This window comes from Hemiscyllium ocellatum, chromosome 29 (genome assembly GCF_020745735.1).
Source record: "Hemiscyllium ocellatum isolate sHemOce1 chromosome 29, sHemOce1.pat.X.cur, whole genome shotgun sequence".
Lineage (NCBI taxonomy): Eukaryota > Metazoa > Chordata > Chondrichthyes > Orectolobiformes > Hemiscylliidae > Hemiscyllium > Hemiscyllium ocellatum.
This window is the reverse complement of record NC_083429.1, coordinates 31502339-31522013: the sequence shown is the minus strand read 5'-3', so window position 1 is coordinate 31522013 and position 19675 is coordinate 31502339. Positions and strand designations below refer to the sequence as shown.

Below are 19675 nucleotides of genomic sequence, written 5' to 3'. Positions count from 1 at the left end.
GTTGGGACAGTGGGGCTCAGCCATCAATTATTGGATACTCAAATGCATATGTTGGAAACGGGCTGGTGGTGAGAAGGGCTCTGCCTGTGAGATCCTTTATGCATGCCCGGACTCTCAGCCGCACCGCACGCTGCCCTCAAAGCGGCTGCGGGGGGGACGGGACTGTCACACACCTCCTTCTGGAATGTGCCTATTTTAGAGGAAGTCTGGAGAGGAGTGCAGTGGTGTTTGTCGAGATTCGTCCCGAGCAGCGCGTGACGCTGGACTCCGTGCTCTACGGCCTGTTCCCCAGGACGCACACCGAGACGAACATCAACTGTGCCTGGAGGATCATCAACTCGATGAAGGACGCTCTCTGGGCGGTCCAAAACCTGTTGATCTTCCAGCTGAAGGAGTTGACGCCGACTGAGTGTTGCAGACTGGCACATTCCAAGGTTCAGGACTACGTGTTGAGGGACGCGCTGAAGCTTGGGGTAGCTGCTGCCAAGGCACGGTGGGGAAAGACCACCGTGTAACATCTGCTTGCCTAAAGAAGAACAGGGGGCCCGTGCAGTCATTTGGGCTCTGCCTCAGCTAAATATATGGGCATATGATTGAAAAATGTACAGACCTGTATATAACAATGATAAATCCCGATCTGTGTATGTAAATGTTTACATATGTATGGCATGACCAACTGTACAGACCATCAAATTATTTTATGAATAAAGTATATTTTTGAAATTAAAAAAAAATTGCAACAGTTAAGTGTAGAGAATCAGTGTTAAGACATGTTGGGTGGCATGGTGGCACAGTGGTTAGCACTGCTGCCTCACAGCGCCTGAGACCCAGGTTCAATTCCTGACTCAGGCGACTGACTGTGTGGAGTTTGCACGTTCTCCCCGTGTCTGCGTGGGTTTCCTCCCACAGTCCAAAGATGTGTGGGTCAGGTGAATTGACCATGCTAAATTGCCTGTAGTGTTAGGTAAGGGGTATGGGTGGGTCGGTGTGGACTTGTTGGGCTGAAGGGCCTGTTTCCACACTGTAAGTAATCTAATCTAAAAAAAATTGTTTTGCTTTGTATAATCATATGAACATAGCATTTGTAAAAATATGTTTCGTATAAAACTATCTTCTACAATGGAATATTCCATAAATTTACAAAAATTAAATGTTTTTTTTTATAAACAAGCAACACATTTTCCTGCCTTCTCGTCAATAAATCCAAGTTGTAGCCTTTGATCAATGAGGTAGGAAATTTGATCTGGAACTTTTCAATGATGTTCTGTAATCATGACTCCATGGGACTCCAATCAGTTCATTGTTTTATCACCTCTCTGTTTAGGGTGGCACTCCATGAAAAGGAAGATCAAGTCAGATACCAGTGAAGTGCAGAATTGTGATTGTGAATCCATGATCCTGCAATCTTTGATGCCCAAATTTACTTTTTGCACTTCCTGACTATTAAATATCTTAGACATATCATTGTGTGTCATTTTAGCTCCATAACTATCAGTTATGTGCTGACAAGAACTCATAAAGTGAGCTGACATTGCTATGCAGTGCAAACTGAGTGCTGCACTGTCATGGATACCATCCCCTGGCTGGGTTATAGCGTCACGAATCTTACAGTGCAGAAGAGGTCCTTTGGCCATTGAGTCTGCACTGTCAAAGACTATAAATCTATTCTTTTCCTTCTTTCTAGCACTGGGCCTTGAATGTTATGACATTTCAAGTGCTCATCCACCTACCTTTTTAAGATTGTGAGGTTTGCCCCCTCCCTCCACCCCGGGGGATACATTCCAGGTTCCCATCACCTTCTGCGTGCAAGTAATTTTCCTCCAAACGGCCACTGAAACTGCCAGCTTTCTCTTTAAATTTCTGCCAACTTGTTATTGACCCTGCAGCTAAAGAAAACAGCTGCTTTCTATCACCCTGTCTGTAATGACAATCTATACAACCCATAATCTTATCCACCTCAGTCAAACCCCCTCTCAGCCTTCTCCACTCTGAAGAAAAACAACTGAAGCTTATTCACCCTCTCTTCATAGCTAAACTGCAGCATCCCAGGCTACGTCCTAGTGAATCCGGTCAGCATCCCCTCCAATGCATCTCCATCCTTCCAAGAGTGTGATGACCAGGACTGCACATAGCATTCCAGCTGTGGCCTAACCAACATGTTTCTTATCAGCTCCCTGCTTTTATAATCTATATCATGATTGATAAAGGCAAGTATGCCTTCTTAACTATCCCTCGACCTATCCTGTCACCTTCGGGGATCTGTGGACAAGCACCCAAGATCCATTGCTTCCTCTGAGATTCTCATTGATCTGCCATTCATTGAGAAGTTCCTTCTCTTGCTACCTCTTCCAAAGTGCACCACCTCACACTTATCAGGGTTAAATTTCGTTTGCCACTGACCTGCCCACCTGATCTCTCCATCTAGATCCGCCTGTAACCTAAGACCTTTTTCCTCACTGTCAATCATCTTAACAGTGGGGGCAATAAGGCAAAGTCCAATCTGGTCATTCAGGTTGATGTTAAAGATCCTATTCTATTACTGAGAAGATGGAGTTCTCCTGATATACAAGTCAATATCACCACATTAAAGTGATATCCAGCCCCTTATCCAGAATAGCTACTGCTATTAGTCATAAAATAAAGAAGTGCAGGAGAAATTCAGCAAGTCTGGCACTACCTGTCAAAAGAAAAAAGAAGCAATTAATATTTTGACTCCAATATGAATCTTCTTGGGACCTGCTGAGTTTCTCCAATACTTTATCTTTTTCAGATATCCAGACCAACAATAATTTTACTGTTACTGCTTTTAGAATTGCATTTCAAAAATAATTCCTTTGCTGAAGTGGTTTGATTTATTTTGATCTGATAATATGCAACATAAGTGTAAGTGTAATCATGATATATCATATTGCACAGAAATATGACACGTACGACACAACTAATGGATGGCATAATGTGGAGTGCCATCTAGTGGTAGAGTCTGAGTTCACGTTTTGCTGTGAGCAAAATACATAGATGAATGATCAAAAACTCATGTATTCAGTCATTTTAAAGTTTACAAAAACATAACCATGAATTACCTTTTTCAGATGATGGGAGTGAGAATGGCAACCGCAGAGATCTTGGTCAATCATCAGGTTCCAAGGAATATTGTCCGTCAGATAAGGATATTGTGGAGGTGATTAGGACAGAGTATGTTTACACACGGCCTCCTCCCTGGTCGGATATCCTCCCCACAATTCATGTCATCACTCCAACTTATAGCAGGCCTGTACAGAAAGCAGAACTGACAAGGGTTGCTAACACCCTACTTCATGTGCCTAATCTCCACTGGATAGTGGTGGAGGATGCACAGAGAAGAACAACACTGGTGACCCAACTCCTCAAGGAGACGGGCCTTAACTACACACACTTGAATGTAGAGACACCACGCAGTTACAAGTTGAGAGGAGATATTCGAGATCCTCGTTTCCCACGTGGCACAATGCAAAGAAACCTGGCACTGAGATGGCTTCGGGAAATGTTCAATTTAAACAACACGCAGCAAGGGATCATATATTTCGCAGACGATGACAACACTTACAGTTTAGAGTTGTTTGAAGAGGTAAGCTCAATGTCTTAATATTGCCTGATTGTAATTAGAACAAGTGACAAGTTTGTGCCCTGGGTTTACATAGAATATAGAACGTTACAGCGCAGTACAGGCCCTTCGGCCCGCGATGATGCACCAACCTGTGACATTAATCTGATACCCATCTAATTTACACCATTCCATTATTATTCATATTTATGTCCAATGCCCATTTAAATGCCCGTAACGTCGGTGAGTCTGTTACGGTCGCAGGCAGGCCATTCCCTGCCTATTGCTATTGTAAATATAACCAAATTATGGTCACTATCGCCAAAGTGCTCACCTACCTCCAAATCTTGCTGGGTTGATTCACCAGTACCAAATCCAATGTAGCATCATCCCTTGTTGGCCTGTCTACATATTGTCTCAGAAAACCCTCCTGCACACGTTGAACAAAAACTGACCCATCTAAACTACTTGAACTATAGTATTCCCAGTCAATATTGGGGAAGTTAAAGTACCCCATAACAATTATTCTGTTACTCTCGCTCCAATCGAGGATCATGTTTAGATTCTGATTATGTCCAAGCCTTGGCAGAAATTAAGTTGTTTAAAAACATCAGCTGAACCCCCTGTTTACAGACTTAAATATTCCTGTCTGTTGTGCAGCACATACTGTATCCATTTCCAGTCTTTATTTGCTTATGTTCTCCCTCAGCTGCAAACAATCGCTGTACACCTGGCATGTGTCTGTTGTGTAAATTAGATGATTATCTCCTATAAGCTGCACTCTCTAGTGTACACACTCTGAGGAGTAATTTTCTATGCACACAATAATGGCAGAAAACCTTGTCATCTCTATGAGTCTATGACTAGAGAAGGGTTCTGTACCAATTGTACATATTTATAAAATATCTCCCATTTTACACTTATGCCATTGTTATGTGTCTTTCCACATTTGCCCATTGATTTAAAAATACATTACACATCAGTATCTAGTAAATGTAGTTTACTTGAATTTTCAAAGGCATTCAGTGAAGTTTGATGTCTGAGACTAGTTAGGATTGTCAATGAGTATGAGTAAATTCCACTTTATCCAGAGATAAAGTCTATTAATGAAGGGACAAAATAACTAAGGAACATTAACAAACTTGCCCTGAGTTTTCTGACCAAATTATTTGTAAATTATATGGAGTAGGGATGGGCGAAGTAGTTTAACTAAGTTTGGAGATGATACGAAGCTGTAGGGATGGTTAAGAAGGGGGAAGTTTATTGATTCTCTTCAAAGAGTCTTGGTTCAATTACACTGAAGGACTGAAATAATGTGGACACATGTAGACAATGCTTAGGCATTGCCAGAAAGTGAGTATTTTACTGAACTATTTGTCCAGAGATGAGATTTCAAATGCCACATGGCAGCTAGGGAATTTAAGTTTGGTTAATTAAATAGATCTGGGATAAAAATGTTAGTATCATGATTCTAAAACTACTGAATAATTTGAAAGAAACATAATCTAATTCATTAATTACCTAAGGGAGAGGAAACATGCTGTCCTTATCTGTTTGACCTATATGTCACTCTGGTCATCAATAGACTCCTACTCACTCTGCAGTAAGCCATTAAATTGTATCAAACTGCTTTCTGTAGTTCAAGAAGTTGGCTTACTACCAGTTTCTCAAGGGCAATTGAGGATATTCAATAAATACTGGTCTTGTTGTTGATACCCACATCTAATAAATGAATAAAAAAATTAAATGTATGCAAAAATTAAATGTATGCAACATGAAAGAGTGGTTGAACAAAGAAAATAGCCTATCAGTATGAATCCATTGATAAACTCAAATTACATCCACAAACCATTGGATCTCAATCTGAACCAGGTTATATAATTTTGTGTATGTACGTGCTGCATTCTGGAGAATGGTAGGTAGATCAAGTTCAAGACATTCAATTCACATTTTCCTGGAGAAAAGGCTGAAAGGAAACATGATGCAGTCTTCAAAATAGTGGAACTTAAGAATGAATTATGAACCTTAATAATGAACAAAGGGCCACAGGAGAGAATAAAACATCTACAGGCTGAATTTGAGAAAGTATCTTCTGCCTGCCCTTGCCCTTACAACCCTGCCATAAGCTATAGGACAAATGATACATGCAAGGGTATCGAAGATCAGGTTACTAATTCAACGTTGATTTCTAAGAGGGTCAAGAGTGATATCTGTTAGGAAAGGAAACATATGGTCACAGAAATGTTAGCAACAATACTTGATTTGCCTCAAGGGAGGCAGCAGTATGAACTCAACATTGCTTACAGTCATGTGATAGTGGGTCATGTTAGAATAATGGTATATGTTGCCTAGATGGAAAGCTCTGCTGGTCCAAATGACCACTAGTTAATCAGAATAGCTTACATGTTCTTTCAAAATGTCTGTCATTTTGATTTTATTCATTTGGACAGAGAAACAATAGATCAGTGTACTTGCTAGATGGTATGAAGTTCAATATAGTGGATATCCAAAGAAACTTGGGAGTTTTGATGCATAGATGCATTTAAAATACCATGAACAGAAAATAATCAAAACAGCTAATGGAAAGCTGGTATTTACATCTGGAGGATAGAAGTATAAGAATGCAAACCCTGGTAAGACCCCACCTGAGTGCTCTGAATAGATCTAGGCGTCACACCATTAAGAACGATAACCAAAAGAGAAAATGCTGGAAAATCTCAGTAGGCCTTGCAGCATCTGTAAGGAGAGAAAAGAGCTGATGTTTCGAGTCTAACTGACCCTTTGTCAAGAACGATATATTGGTCTTAGAGGGAGTACAATATAGGTTTACAAGAATGATATCTGGACTTCAGTGGTTGAGTTATGAGGAGAGATTATACAAATTAAGAAGGTTAAGAGGTGATTTTGATTAAAGTTTTCCAAATATTAACAGGAAAAGACAAGAGTCAATAAAGATAAACTATTTCCATGGGGTGAGGATTCTAGAACTAGGGGACATTGTCTGAGAATTGAGATGAGACCATTGTGGAAAAAGTGTTAGGCAGAACTTCTACACACAAAGGGTGGTAGACATATGGAACTCTCTTTCACAAAAGACAGTGGCTGCTGGATCAAATTTTAAATCCGAGCAAATAAATGTTTGTTAAGCAAAGACATGAAAGGATATGGACCAAAGGCAGGGATATGGGGTTAGACCATAGATCAGCCATGATCTCAATGAATGGGGGAACAGGTTCAAGGGGCTGAATGTTCTACTCTTGTTCCTATGTTCCTATGATTTTGCTATTTCAACAAAAGTGGGCTTATTAGTGCATCAACATGACATGAAACATTCCGGTTGATCCAGGATTGGCTAGGTAACAAATTTAATTTCTGACTGTTTTCTTTAAATGTACAGCCGATCTTTATGATGCCACTTCTTAATGTCTCCTCATTCATCCATTAACATTCCAATCTTTTTTTAAAGCTTGTACCTTTTACATCAGCTTATCTCTCTTTTCCTAGACTGTAACAACGATACATTGGAATCATTTTTACATCTGCCTAGATAATGTGGTGTCACCACCCAGTGATTAGTTGTCATCACAAATTCCCCAAATAATACGACTAAGAAAATTAAAAACCATAAGATTATAAACTAAGTAGAGAGCATATTCCCAAGTATATATTACAAACTTAAGCCATTTTAAAACATAGCTATGTCTTTGAGTAAAAGCTTTTATTCCCTTAAAACATATTTCCTATGTTTAGCCTGGCTTTATATTAGTTTGAGTCATCAAACAGTAACCATAAAACAATAAACCAATATCCTTACTTTTGATCTGTCCATATAGCTTCTTCCCTCCAAAACCTGTTTTATACCCAGCCATAATTAAGCAAAATATAATTTAATTCCTCACTTGCTTTTTCAGGTCAGAGGTACCAATTACTGAAAATAACTTAATTTTACACAGCTTTTATAATAATCTACTTAGAGTTGTGATACCTCCCTTGACTTTGATGTTAAATTAATGCATTTGCTATACTTTTCTGCTTAAATATTAAGAAACTGTTCTTTTCCAGTGACATTCATTGAGATTTATTATTTTCAAGCTAGACATAAACTATAATTTATTTCTTGATTAACCTTGTTATCTCAACTCTTTCTTTTATCATTGTTAATGTCCTCTACTTTGCCATTGTTATTCCTTTAGATTTCTCAATAAAAGAACAAATGCATTTTTCCAACGACAGCAAAGTGCAGTCTACATATAAGGTCATTATGGAAAATCCCGTGGGAGCATTAACTTGAATGCAATTCCTGATTGGTGCTTTAAGCACACACAACTACATAAAACTGATCTTCTGGGTCCACTTTATGATTCCAGTATCTGCCATCTATATCAACATTTAAACGTTAGAAGCCCTTTGATATATTTTCTGAAGCTTGGATGTGCAGATGATTTTTACTTTATGATGACATGCAGTTTTTACCTCAAAACAATAGCCAAGTCAGGAATAATGTTGTAAGGCTAGCTTTCACAAGCTCATCTACACTTTGAGCAGGACATGCACCATTATGCCTCAACTTGAAAGACAATGTTCAACACATTAGGATCATAACAATATGTAATGTAGCTTGAATAAATCACAATGCTTTATGGTCCACAATGCCAGGATAATGACAAATATGGTAATGAGACAGTGACAAATGTATCATATTCTCATCATTTGTTTTTCACTAATATTGCACCTAACTTTGCATCATTGACAGTTATCATGCCCTTTCATGAGAGTCTGGTCATCAAAGCTGAACCTATTGACTCTTCTTGTTTATATTTTAACAATATACCTTCAATAATGTAAGGATTCCTCAAAACAACAAAATAGATAATCTTCGAGCCTGATGTTAAATCTGTGTAAGTGAATGGATTTTCATTGAGTTGTAGTATCACCCCTTTAGCTGCAGTACCTTACACTGGATAACTAGACTGTGAAACTCTAATCAACTGGATCAAGATCTTGAAGCAGAATATCACTTAGTTGGTTAAGATGAAAACTTGACCAGAAAGCAAGTTGTTGTTATGAAAGTGATGGAAGTGAATTATTTACACACAACAAATTACACAAACAGAAAATGAAATGGAAGTTTAGGTGTTTTGAACTGAGGAGAGAATGCTAGTCAGATCATGTGGAGAATTCTGAGCTCTTCTGCTGTGTACAGCCGGAGCAGATCCTCATTAAGAGGGATAACAGAAACAAAATTGCTCTTGGTTACCATGTGCAAGGACAAAAACATATCAACAACACATTGTATACCCTGTAATTTTATTTTCCACAAACTGTAATGAAGAGAAAAGCTGGTATTCTGTGCAGTTTCATCCCCAAAGCATTAAACATTGTGGCTAACCCTGAGTATTGATTTAGATTGTCAATTCAGATGGAATGCTCAAATCTTGATTTGTGACTTTCATGTTTTGTATCACCTCAGATTGTTAGTATGATTGACCCATGCATAGTTTGCCAGTATCCATTGAACAGAATGTTAGTTTGGTCATTTCAGGTTTTTGTGGCGTTCAAGGAATAGATTTTAGACTGGGCACCTCTTCCAAGCCCAGAAATCATGAGGATCGATGGAAAATCTTCCTCGGATACAAGAATATGTGGGTAGAGCTGCAATGCTAGTTAGGCATCCACTGGAATGTGTTGGAGCAAAGACATCAACATTGGGTCACCTGCCACGACTCGGCAGAATTAGGCCTGTCTCCAGCTTTTGTTTTTGGAAGTGGGCTTACTTCAACTTTACCAACATCAGGACAGAAATCCTGTCCCCTCTGAATGCACTTCCATAAAATATAAAACCATTTTCTTACACCTTTTGTTATGTGTTTTATGTTTAAATTAAAATTCTCAGATAGACAGATTTTTAATCAGTAATTGAAGATTCTTCAAGAATGAGTCTCAACAGCTCTCTGAGGTAGAAAATTCCAAAGAATTCACTCCCATTTGTGAATACTCCTTATGTCTGTCTTAGATGGGCAATCCCTTACTCTAAGATTATGCTCTCTGGTCAATTGCTGACATATTGTTACAGATTCCTATATAAGTTTCAGCAAAGGAAATAAATTATGTGATTTAACGTTTAAAGACTGAGGTAGAGCAGTGCTGAGTGAACTCAAGGAAGGGCAAAATGCCTATGTTACAGATACATAAAAACAAATAAATAGGATAATAAAAAATACAATGTTGACTGCATCACATTGCAACTTAATGTATATGGGTTTGTGTTTTCTACAATTATTTTCATACCAACACTGTTATCTTAAGTAGTCATTTTGCACTCAAATCCCACAATGGCAGAATTTAAATCCAACTGATATGTGTGTATATAAAGCTATGCTCAATAATGGTGTCATGAAACCACCAATTATCTGAAAAAGTAACCGGATAATTTATATTTTATTCAGGGAAGGAAATCGGCAATGTTCACCTGATCTGTGCTACATGCAGTTCCAGACTGAGAATAATGTGGTTCACTTTGTACTGACCTCTGAAAAGGCTCTTTCAGTTCAAGGGCAATTAGGAATGGGCAACACATGCTGGCCTTTCCAGTGATACCCGTATTGCATATGGATTAAATAAAGTTCATAAATACAATGAGTTATTGTCATCTGGATAACTGTAAATGTGAAAACCTTTACTGATATTACATGGTTTGTGACATTAAACAGAAGATAAAACATATCCAAAATGAAAGTATTCTGATCTTGAGTCACATCTTTCAATCATGCTAACTAAATAGAGATTCATTTTGATTGAAGTTTTGATTGCATATTACATGCTATTAAAATACATAAAGGACTAACCTTTTAAATACATTTTGATGGTAATTCTGTTGACTTGATTTCCATGAACAGAACATGTCACCACTTTTTTTTTCCCTCACTTTCCATTAGATGCGTGCCACAAGGAAAGTCTCAGTCTGGCCTGTTGCCTTTGTGGGTGGACTCCGTTATGAATCTCCAAAAGTGAATGCAATGGGAAAAGTTTATGGATGGAAAACAGTGTTTGATCCACACAGACCATTTGCCATTGATATGGCAGGGTTTGCAATAAACCTTCGATTAATCCTGCAGAGACCTCAAGCTTACTTCAAGCTGCGTGGAGTAAAGGGTGGCTATCAAGAAAGTAGTCTTCTACGAGAGTTAGTGACACTAAATGACCTGGAACCTAAAGCAGCCAATTGCACTAAGGTAGATCCTATATATATATATAAATCACACCTACTGTTGAGGTTGTAGAAAAGAATGTATATTTGCAAAGGAAAGCTTTACACCATTTTTACCCAAAGGATGTCCAAAGCATTTTACAAACAAGTGATTATTTATTGAAATATAGTCACTGTTGTTTTGTAGGCAAACACAGCAGCCAGTTGGCACACAATGAAGGTCTTCATTGTGATGATAGGCAAGTTAATTTAACTTTTAAAGTAATATCTGAATGATAAATATTGGACAGGACCCTGGCAGAGCTCACCTGCTATTTTTTTAAATATTGGCATGTGATTTTCCTATTTCGTTTTTTATTCATGGGACATGGGTATCACTGTCTAGGCCAGCATTTATTGTCATCTCTAATTGCCCAGAGGGCAGTTAAGAGACAACCACATTGCTGTGGGTCAGGAGTCACATATAAGCCAGGGCAGATGAAGGATGATAGATTCCTCTTCTCAAGGACATTAGTGAACCTTATGGGTTTTAATGATAGTGAGGAGGTCACATGGTCACTGTTAGGTTAGCTTATTTTTAATTCTGTATTTTTAATGTATTCACATGTCACCACCTCCAAAGGTGGTATTCAAACCCATTTGGTCTCAGAACATTAGATGCCGTTCTGGCCTCCCAGATCAGTTACATGACCTTCACCCCACCGCTTCTCCAAATTCACCCGAGAGTGCAGCTTGACCCTTGGTTTAACAAGTGTATTTGTCAGTGAGGACTGGGTAATGTGTTGCTTTCGAACACAATCAATAATCTGGCTCAAAATGTGGCCAAAATTGCAGTACTTTTGAGAAGAGCTTTTCTTAAATTCTCTCACATTTCCACTCAAACTCATTTGCTTATCACCAGACTTAAAATGTGCCAAGAAGTGGCATAATCAAGTAAATTATTAGTATACATTTTTCTTTCTAAGTTTTGCTTTAATGAATGTTTCCTGATATGTAAGGTCTTGGCTCAATTAGGTACTTTTAATCCCAGTGTCTAGAAAACAGCATGTATGTAATTTGGCATCAAGCACCTGAAAGTACTGCAATTTTGGCCACATTTTGAGCCAAATTATTGATTGTGTTCCAAAGTGAAACATTACCCAGTCCTGAGTGACAAATACACTTGTTAAACCAAGGGCCAAGCTGCACTCTCAGGTGGATTTGGGGAAGTGATGGGGTAGTGATCATGTAACTGGTTGAGGAGGCCAGAACGACATCAAACTACTTAAAAAAGAAAAGAAGTTTAGATTAGATTAGACTTACAGTGTGGAAACAGGCCCTTCGGCCCAACAAGTCCACACCGACCCGCCGAAGCGAAACCCACCCATACCCCTACATTTACCCCTTACCTAACACTACGGGCAATTTAGCATGGCCAATTCACCTGACCTGCACATCTTTGGACTGTGGGAGGAAACCGGAGCACCCGGAGGAAACCCACGCAGACACGGGGAGAACGTGCAAACTCCACACAGTCAGTCACCTGAGTCGGGAATTGAACCCGGGTCTGAGGTGCTGTGAGGCAGCAGTGCTAACCACTGTGCCACCGTGCTGCCCACCGTGCAGAACCATTTGCTGTTATTTTGGTATTCATAGTCACACAATCATGGAAAAGTTATAGAATCATAGTCAGTGTCTTTACATCCCCTTGCACCCAAACGAATCAGCTTTGGACCAAAGCGTCTGTTTCTGTGCTGCACAGCTCTATGACTCTAAAAGCCTCCTCAAGGGCCCAGAAGTGTTTGCTTAATGGGAATATATCATGGTGATTGTGATCCAGGAGGTGGGAGTAGTGGTCAGTTTTGTGGGTAGGGTCATATTGTATTTTTTTAAGTTAGTGCGAAAATAGCAAAAACTTCAATTTACAACAGCTGCTTACAATTTGTGCTTACAATTCTGCAATCCTTGCCGAAGGTTGGCTAATTTTAGGTGGACTGTGCAGAAACGTGTAGCACTACACAATGGATAATCCTGGCCAGCACCTTGAATAATATAGTAGTCCCTGAATACAATGCTGAGACATTGGAGGGAGATTTGAACTTATGATCATGTGATTAGGCAAGAATGCTACCACTGAACTAAAGCTAAATCAATTATATATACATCTCTACACTCAAAGCAATGCCATTCAGTCCAACTGTGTCTAGAAAATGTAGTATCAATTTGTGCTATCATGAGGGGTTTATGGAGTTAGCAATTATTATTATTGGTCCATAAGTTGACAAGTGTGTTATAATTGGTTAACAATTAATGTACCTCAGATACCTCATATCATTTTTAATAGTATCAGAATATTTCTCGGCGATTTATCTAATAAAACCTTAAATCAATTTATAGTTAATATCATGTAATACTAAAAAGTCATCAATGCAAAGTAATCTCAAGAATTTTAACTTCCAAAATACAAGCGCACACAATGCATGTGACTACAAAAAACTATTTTTAGATAGGCTCAAAAACAGCAGCATTATTTTCTATACCGAAAATCCATAACTGAGAATGTTTGCTTTATTAAAGTTCATGATCTTCCCTTTTCTAGGTTAGCTGCTAGATGGATGGTCACAGGAAGAAATATGAGATGGTTCATATTCTGATTCTTTCCTTCCTAATGAAATAATGGACTGGTCTCAGTGATGATGTATTTACGTTGTTTGGAAAAATGGAAGAGTCAAAGCGCAGGCTGCCAGTTTTTTCATGATTTATTGCCAAACGCTCCATGAGAGCATAAAGAAAAATGGAATGATATATTTGTGGCAATTTGATATATGCAACTACATTAAAATTTAGTTGACCATACAGACTGCTGAAATGATGCAGCAAGCCACTTAGTTCAAGGGCAATTAGGGATGGGTAACAAATGCTAGTTCTGGCTGTAATACCCACAGAAAGAATGAAGAGAAAAATGGTAGGGGAAGGGGTTTCATTAACACAGTGCTAATTTAAGTTACGAGCATTCCTTGAATAAACTATAAGGATCTAATAAGGATGCTGACAAGCTATTGATGTTTGGAAGGTGAGAGCATCAATTTTGACAGTACAATCTTGCATCACTTCGTAGGGCATAAAGGAAAATATAATTTTTCAGGAGATAAATAGGTGCTTATAAATCAGTACTTAGAATGCCTGTCAACTTTTCAATCATTTACCTGAAACAAAGGAGATGATTGCAGCCAAACACTGGGTTGCTTTAAACTTCTGCAGAAAATTGCATGGTTTATTCTCTTCACTGTGCCATTGTCTTCTCTGAAAACTCCTATTGCTGCCATACAGGCTGCTGTCAAGTCAAGCTCAAGTTTAATTGTTCATAACATTTTATTCCCTGCAGAAATTTCTTACAGCTTATCATAGAATCATTGACTCCCTACAATGCAGAAGCAGGCCATTCAGCCCATTGAGTCCACACCATTCCTCTGAAGAGCATCCCACCTAGACCCACTCCCATTGTACTCTATCCCTGTAACCCTGCATTTCCCATGGCTAGCCTGCACATCTCTAGACACTATGGGCAATATAGCAATTGGCCAATCCACCTAACCTTATATCCTGCTATATCTGTTGGCATGTTTCTGTTTGCTCACTTGGTTTACTGAAGTTGTGGTCACAAACTTGTACCTCACTTAATTGACAGTCTGCTCTAAATGTTCATTGTATTTATATTTGTGAATATCTGATAAAATATGCAGCAACCATGATATTATACCAATCCAAACAGTTCTAACAGGGAAGGGTAACCTGTAAGGCTCAACATAAGTATGAGAAATGACATCCCCTGAGCAAGTGAGCAAACAGAGAAAACCTTGAAAGTAGAAGAGATCAGCTCGTGGCTCAGCTTATGAAGCAGTGTTTCAGGCATGTTCACAAGGACATTCAACTATTTCCAAATGGAAGATTCTTACTCATAATGAAACATCTGAATGAACAGTCAAGATGCATTGTACAGAAGAAGATAGGAAATAGACCCTTTTTTATGCTGTTTATCAACACTGAGACAGTTATATCAAATAAATGCTGGTACGCCCAATCATGCAAAGATGCACTAAGATTGCACATTTTGTTTCATGTGAAAATGCAGTATTAGAAGCACAGAAAATGAATGATCTCTAATCTCCATTTGGAAAGTTATCTGTCATACTAAAAGATGTTCCAATTCAGACATCATGCTTTAGTTTTGCTATGTTACTGGCAGATTGACTATACATGCAGAAGTTCCAAAAGAAGCTAGAGTCCATCACAGAGAAAGTCAATAATTGTGAACATTCCAGATAATAACATTGCACTCACACATTGCCTGTGGCTACAACACCCATTAGGTGTTGCCTCTGTGAAAATATTTGGAGCACTTTCCTAGCTAAGGCAGTAAATAACGGTGCTGTTCAGAGGAGGCAGGTTGTGTGTCTGCGTTACCTGATCTCATCTGTCAATGCCAGTAAGGCAACAATTGGCTCTAGTGTTTACGGATAGGAAAGTTGAGTCAGATTTCCACTGCCAATTGCCAAAATCAATTGATGAAAGTGCACCTTTGAGAATACCAGTAGAGATTGAGCACCTTTGCCTCCTATAGGCAAGCAGATGTAGGCTCAGAAATGAAGAATAACATTTTGGATGACTCCAGTACAAAATGAGTAGCCTTGAGAGAGAGAGAGAGAGAGAGATGGAAAAAAATTAGGGGAAAATAGCATACTGGAAAGGAAATTTTGCATACTGGTTCCACAATGCCATATGCCTGTAACATTACTTATTCATCAAAAGATGGACTGCTATTCTTATCACTCTCTACATAGTCAGTTCAGCCAATAAGTTGCCTTTCTCTGACCTTTGTACTAATTTAATTCTAGCTTGTCTCTCCAATCTCAATACAGACAGAATCATTGCAGAGAAGAAAAAAGAGATTATGGTGACTTTGGGAAAGATGATGTGTGGAAAATAAGTTAGTGATTTTAAAGATTTATATCAAATGCTGTGCTTTAATTTGTTCTTTTACTGTTCACATGCATGATGTAATTTCCAGCAGAATACTACAGTGATTCATTCTGCCACTTTATACTGACGTACACAGTATAAATCAGAGCAACATTGCCTCAGTATCATCAACCATCTTTTTGGTATCAAACATCACCTTTCCCCTTGCTCACCTTTCCACTGCAACAAATACTTTAAAGTTTGTGTCATATTTCCTCCAATTCTGTGTTCAAAGCACCAACCTCCTGGATTTAGGAGCCTGGGAACATTCATTTTCATCACACTATAATTTGTCAAAGTGAAATTGTCCAGACTGTGGTGGTGCATACAATGTGAATAAGAAACAAATTACTCTGTATGTCCCTGGTGAATACAAAGCCATTTAGCTCAGTTAAAATCTAGTGGCATTAATACATTCTAAAATTGGCATTATTCGTGTCTGCTCTCTTTCTACAATATCACATTCCTGGTTTCCTTTTTATCTGCTGTAATATTTAACATTCGAAATCATTTTCCAAATGAACTTCAATTCTATTTCCAGAACATTGTGTACCCCGACAGCATATAAAAGAAAGATACCTGTTTTGCAGGGCTCTTTTACTTGAACATTCTGAGAAAGGATTTTCCACAAATTTGTCAATTTCCTCATCCTGATTAACCTGTCCTATGTTTATAGTCTTTGAAACATTTAAAAAAAATAAAACACATTCACTTTTTTTCACTTTCAAAGGTTTTTATCCAATAAAAGAAATCAGACGAATGCACGAATAAATTTATAACTCATTCCTGTGGGAGGTAAGAGTAAACCAGAGATACAGGCTAACATTATCAGGACCAGTATTTGAATCCCACCTTGTTAGAGTTTGAATTCAATAAAAATATGGAATAAAAAGTTAGCCTAATAGTGATCCATACCCATGTGGTTGACTGGCAACTGCCTCCTGGTAGTTAGGGATTGGCAATGAGTGCTGGACCAGTTAGTGACATCCCATTTTAAAAAAAGTGAATATATAGAATGTTCAAGTCCTAATATTGGGCAAGAGATTTATCTTAATTTATGGTCATAGAATCAGAGATTTACAGCACAGAAACAGACCCTTTGGTCCAACTAACACATGCCAACTAGATATCCAAGATAAAACTAGTCTCATTTGCCAGCATTTGGCCCATATCCCTCTCAACCCTTCCTATTCATATACCCATCCAGATATCTTTTACATGTTGTAATTGTACCAGCTTCCATCACTCCCTTTGGCAGTTCATTCCATACACGCACAACACTCTGCATGAAAAGGTTGCTCCTTAGGTCCCTTTTAAATCTTCCCTCCTCATCCTAAACCTACACCCTCCAGTTTTGGACTCCCCACCCTTGGGTAAAGACCTTGTCTATTTACCCTATCCATGCTCCTCATAATTTTGTAAACCTCTATCGGGTCACCACTCAGCCTCCAACACTCCAGGGAAAACAACCCCAGCATTTTCACCCTCTCCCTATAGATCAATCCCTTCAACCCAGGTAACATCCTTGTAAACCTTTTTAGAACCCTTTCAGGTTTCACCACATCCTTCCTTTAGCGGGGAATTTAGATTTACGTTTTCTTCTAAATATAATCTTGCAGATTGTTACAGATGCAGTGACTTTGTGTATTTTTTCTCTCTTCAACCTTTTATCCTTTTACAGTATGATCCTGTGACATGATGTCACACACATTTCCCATAATTGTATAATTTTAGTAATTTACTTTTCTTCTGTGTTTGGTTTAGTTCAAGCAAGAATAGCCTGCTGCAACAAGTCCAAATACACCCTAAAACACCCCAAAATATCACTGACATTCAAATGAAAGATGTGTGACAGTGACTTTAAATGATAGAAAGAAAGAGAAATAGCCATCAATTTGTGCAAAGCAAACTCATACAAAAAGGGATATGGCAAAGACCAAATAATCTGTTTCATTGAGGTTAATTGAGGGATAGATAATAGCCAAGACACTAAGGATTACAACTGTGGTCATCTTCAAAATAATATTATGGGATCGACTCAGCTGAAAGTCTTGTGTAAAAGATGGGGTAGCTTAGTTACCGTATTGATATATTGGATGCAAACCTTTTATAATTCATTTGCATTAGGCTATTGATGACGGGGCTGTATGTTTTCTTTTGAAAGCAAAGGTTAAAAGCTGCTGAAGGGTCATGCACATGTTGTTTCAAAACAAAACTTAAGTTATTTCGTTATTAGATTATAGAGTTGCTGCAATGAAAACAAAAATGAAATTTTCCTAGAGAAAAGAAGTTGACAATCTCCAATAGGTTTCACATGTGGCCTTTTCTTACTGTATGCTCAAAGATCACAAAGTTTCTTGGTTTTGAGTATCTATGTCTTCAGGGGTGCAGAGGAAAAGATTTGCCTGCACATAATACCTCCTTTGGGTGTCCAGGCAATTATAAGAACCCGTAACCTATCACTGTATGACAATCACGTTGGTACGGCAGGTTGTTGTATCAAACCATTGATACATGGAAGACAATGTACCTTATTGGATCTCACTAAGTAATGCTGGTGACCTAATAATGTCAAATTATTCCACAAATTGCTTATTATTAATGCATCATAAGGTTGTTAACCAAAGGATACAGTTGGAAGATAATTGGCAATTGGGAAGAATGAGCTAAAAAATAAATTATGCAGTGAGTTGTTATGATCTAGAATGCATTGCCTGAAGGGGTTGTGGAAACATCTTGAATGATAACTTCCAAAAGGGAGTTGGATTCACACTTGCAAAGGAGAAATTGTCAAGGCTATAAGAAAAGAGTAGAGAAGTGAGACTAATTGGAAAGCTCTCTCAAAGAGCTGTCACAGAGACAATGCGTTATATGATTTTAGGACTGTATTGCCTTTGCTTTTTCAGAAGACAAATGAAGCTTCATTTTAAATGGATCCCTCATGTCCAGAAACCTGCACAATGTTTCAAAGAGAAAATACACAACTTAGTTTTTGCAACCCACACTGTTGGCATACTTCAACACTTCTACACGACTTTGAATAGGAGCAGGCATCAAACTCAGTGCTTCAAAGCAAGATTTTCTATTGGGCTTTGTGTTGTTATGGAGTCTATTCTGACCTCCATATTGTTTTCTTCCCATAGATTCTAGTTTGGCACACAAGAACTGAGAAACCTGTACTGGTGAATGAAGGCAAAAAAGGCTTCACAGATCCCAACGTGGAAATATAAATGCACAGGTAAAAATTCACAAATCCTTGAAAAAGGCAAGGCAAGTTGATGAAACTAATGGAAAGAACAGAAAAGTTGGAGTTGTACTGATACAGTGAAAACATGAACAAGAAAGCCATCCATGCTTCGTCTTTAAATTCACTGCTTAGCTCTGAGCAGGAGAACTCTAGACAATTCTGAAACCATACTTTACGAGAAATGACAAAGCCAGGAAGAGCTTTACCAGATGATGCCAGGGATGTAGAAATTCAATAGCAGCCAGAGATTGGAGTATCTGAAAATGTTCTCTTTTCAATTTTGGAGAAAATTTGTAGCTCATGTTGTGGATCAGGTTGTAAGTTTGCTCACTGAGCTGGTGTGTTTGTTCTCAGACATTTCACCACCAGGCTAGGTAACATCATCAGTGAGCCTCCAGTGAAGCGCTGGTGTTCTGTCCCACTTACTATTTATCTGTCTCATCTCGTTGTGGTGGGTGATATCACTTCCTGTTCTTTTTCTGAGAGGTTGGTAAATGAGGTCCAAATCAATATGCTTGTTAATGGAGTTTCGGTTTGAATGCCAGGCCTCTAGGAATTCCCGTGCGTATCTTTGTTTAGCCTGTCCCAGAATGGATGCATTGTCCCAGTCGATTTGATGTCCCTCATCATCTGTGTGCATGGA

The 19675-nt window shown here is 38.5% G+C and overlaps 1 protein-coding gene across 1 annotated transcript in view; it reads left to right on the top strand.

The window, feature by feature from the left end:
- The window catches only part of LOC132829542 (galactosylgalactosylxylosylprotein 3-beta-glucuronosyltransferase 1-like), a 167435-nt gene extending 148420 nt beyond the window's left edge, over positions 1 to 19015 (top strand). Inside the window, exons 3-5 of the mRNA XM_060846774.1 lie at positions 3090 to 3604; positions 10516 to 10812; positions 18929 to 19015. Coding sequence (XP_060702757.1) covers positions 3090 to 3604; positions 10516 to 10812; positions 18929 to 19015 — 899 coding nt within the window. The remainder of the gene's footprint in view (positions 1 to 3089; positions 3605 to 10515; positions 10813 to 18928) is intronic.
- The last annotated feature ends 660 nt before the right edge of the window (positions 19016 to 19675 follow it).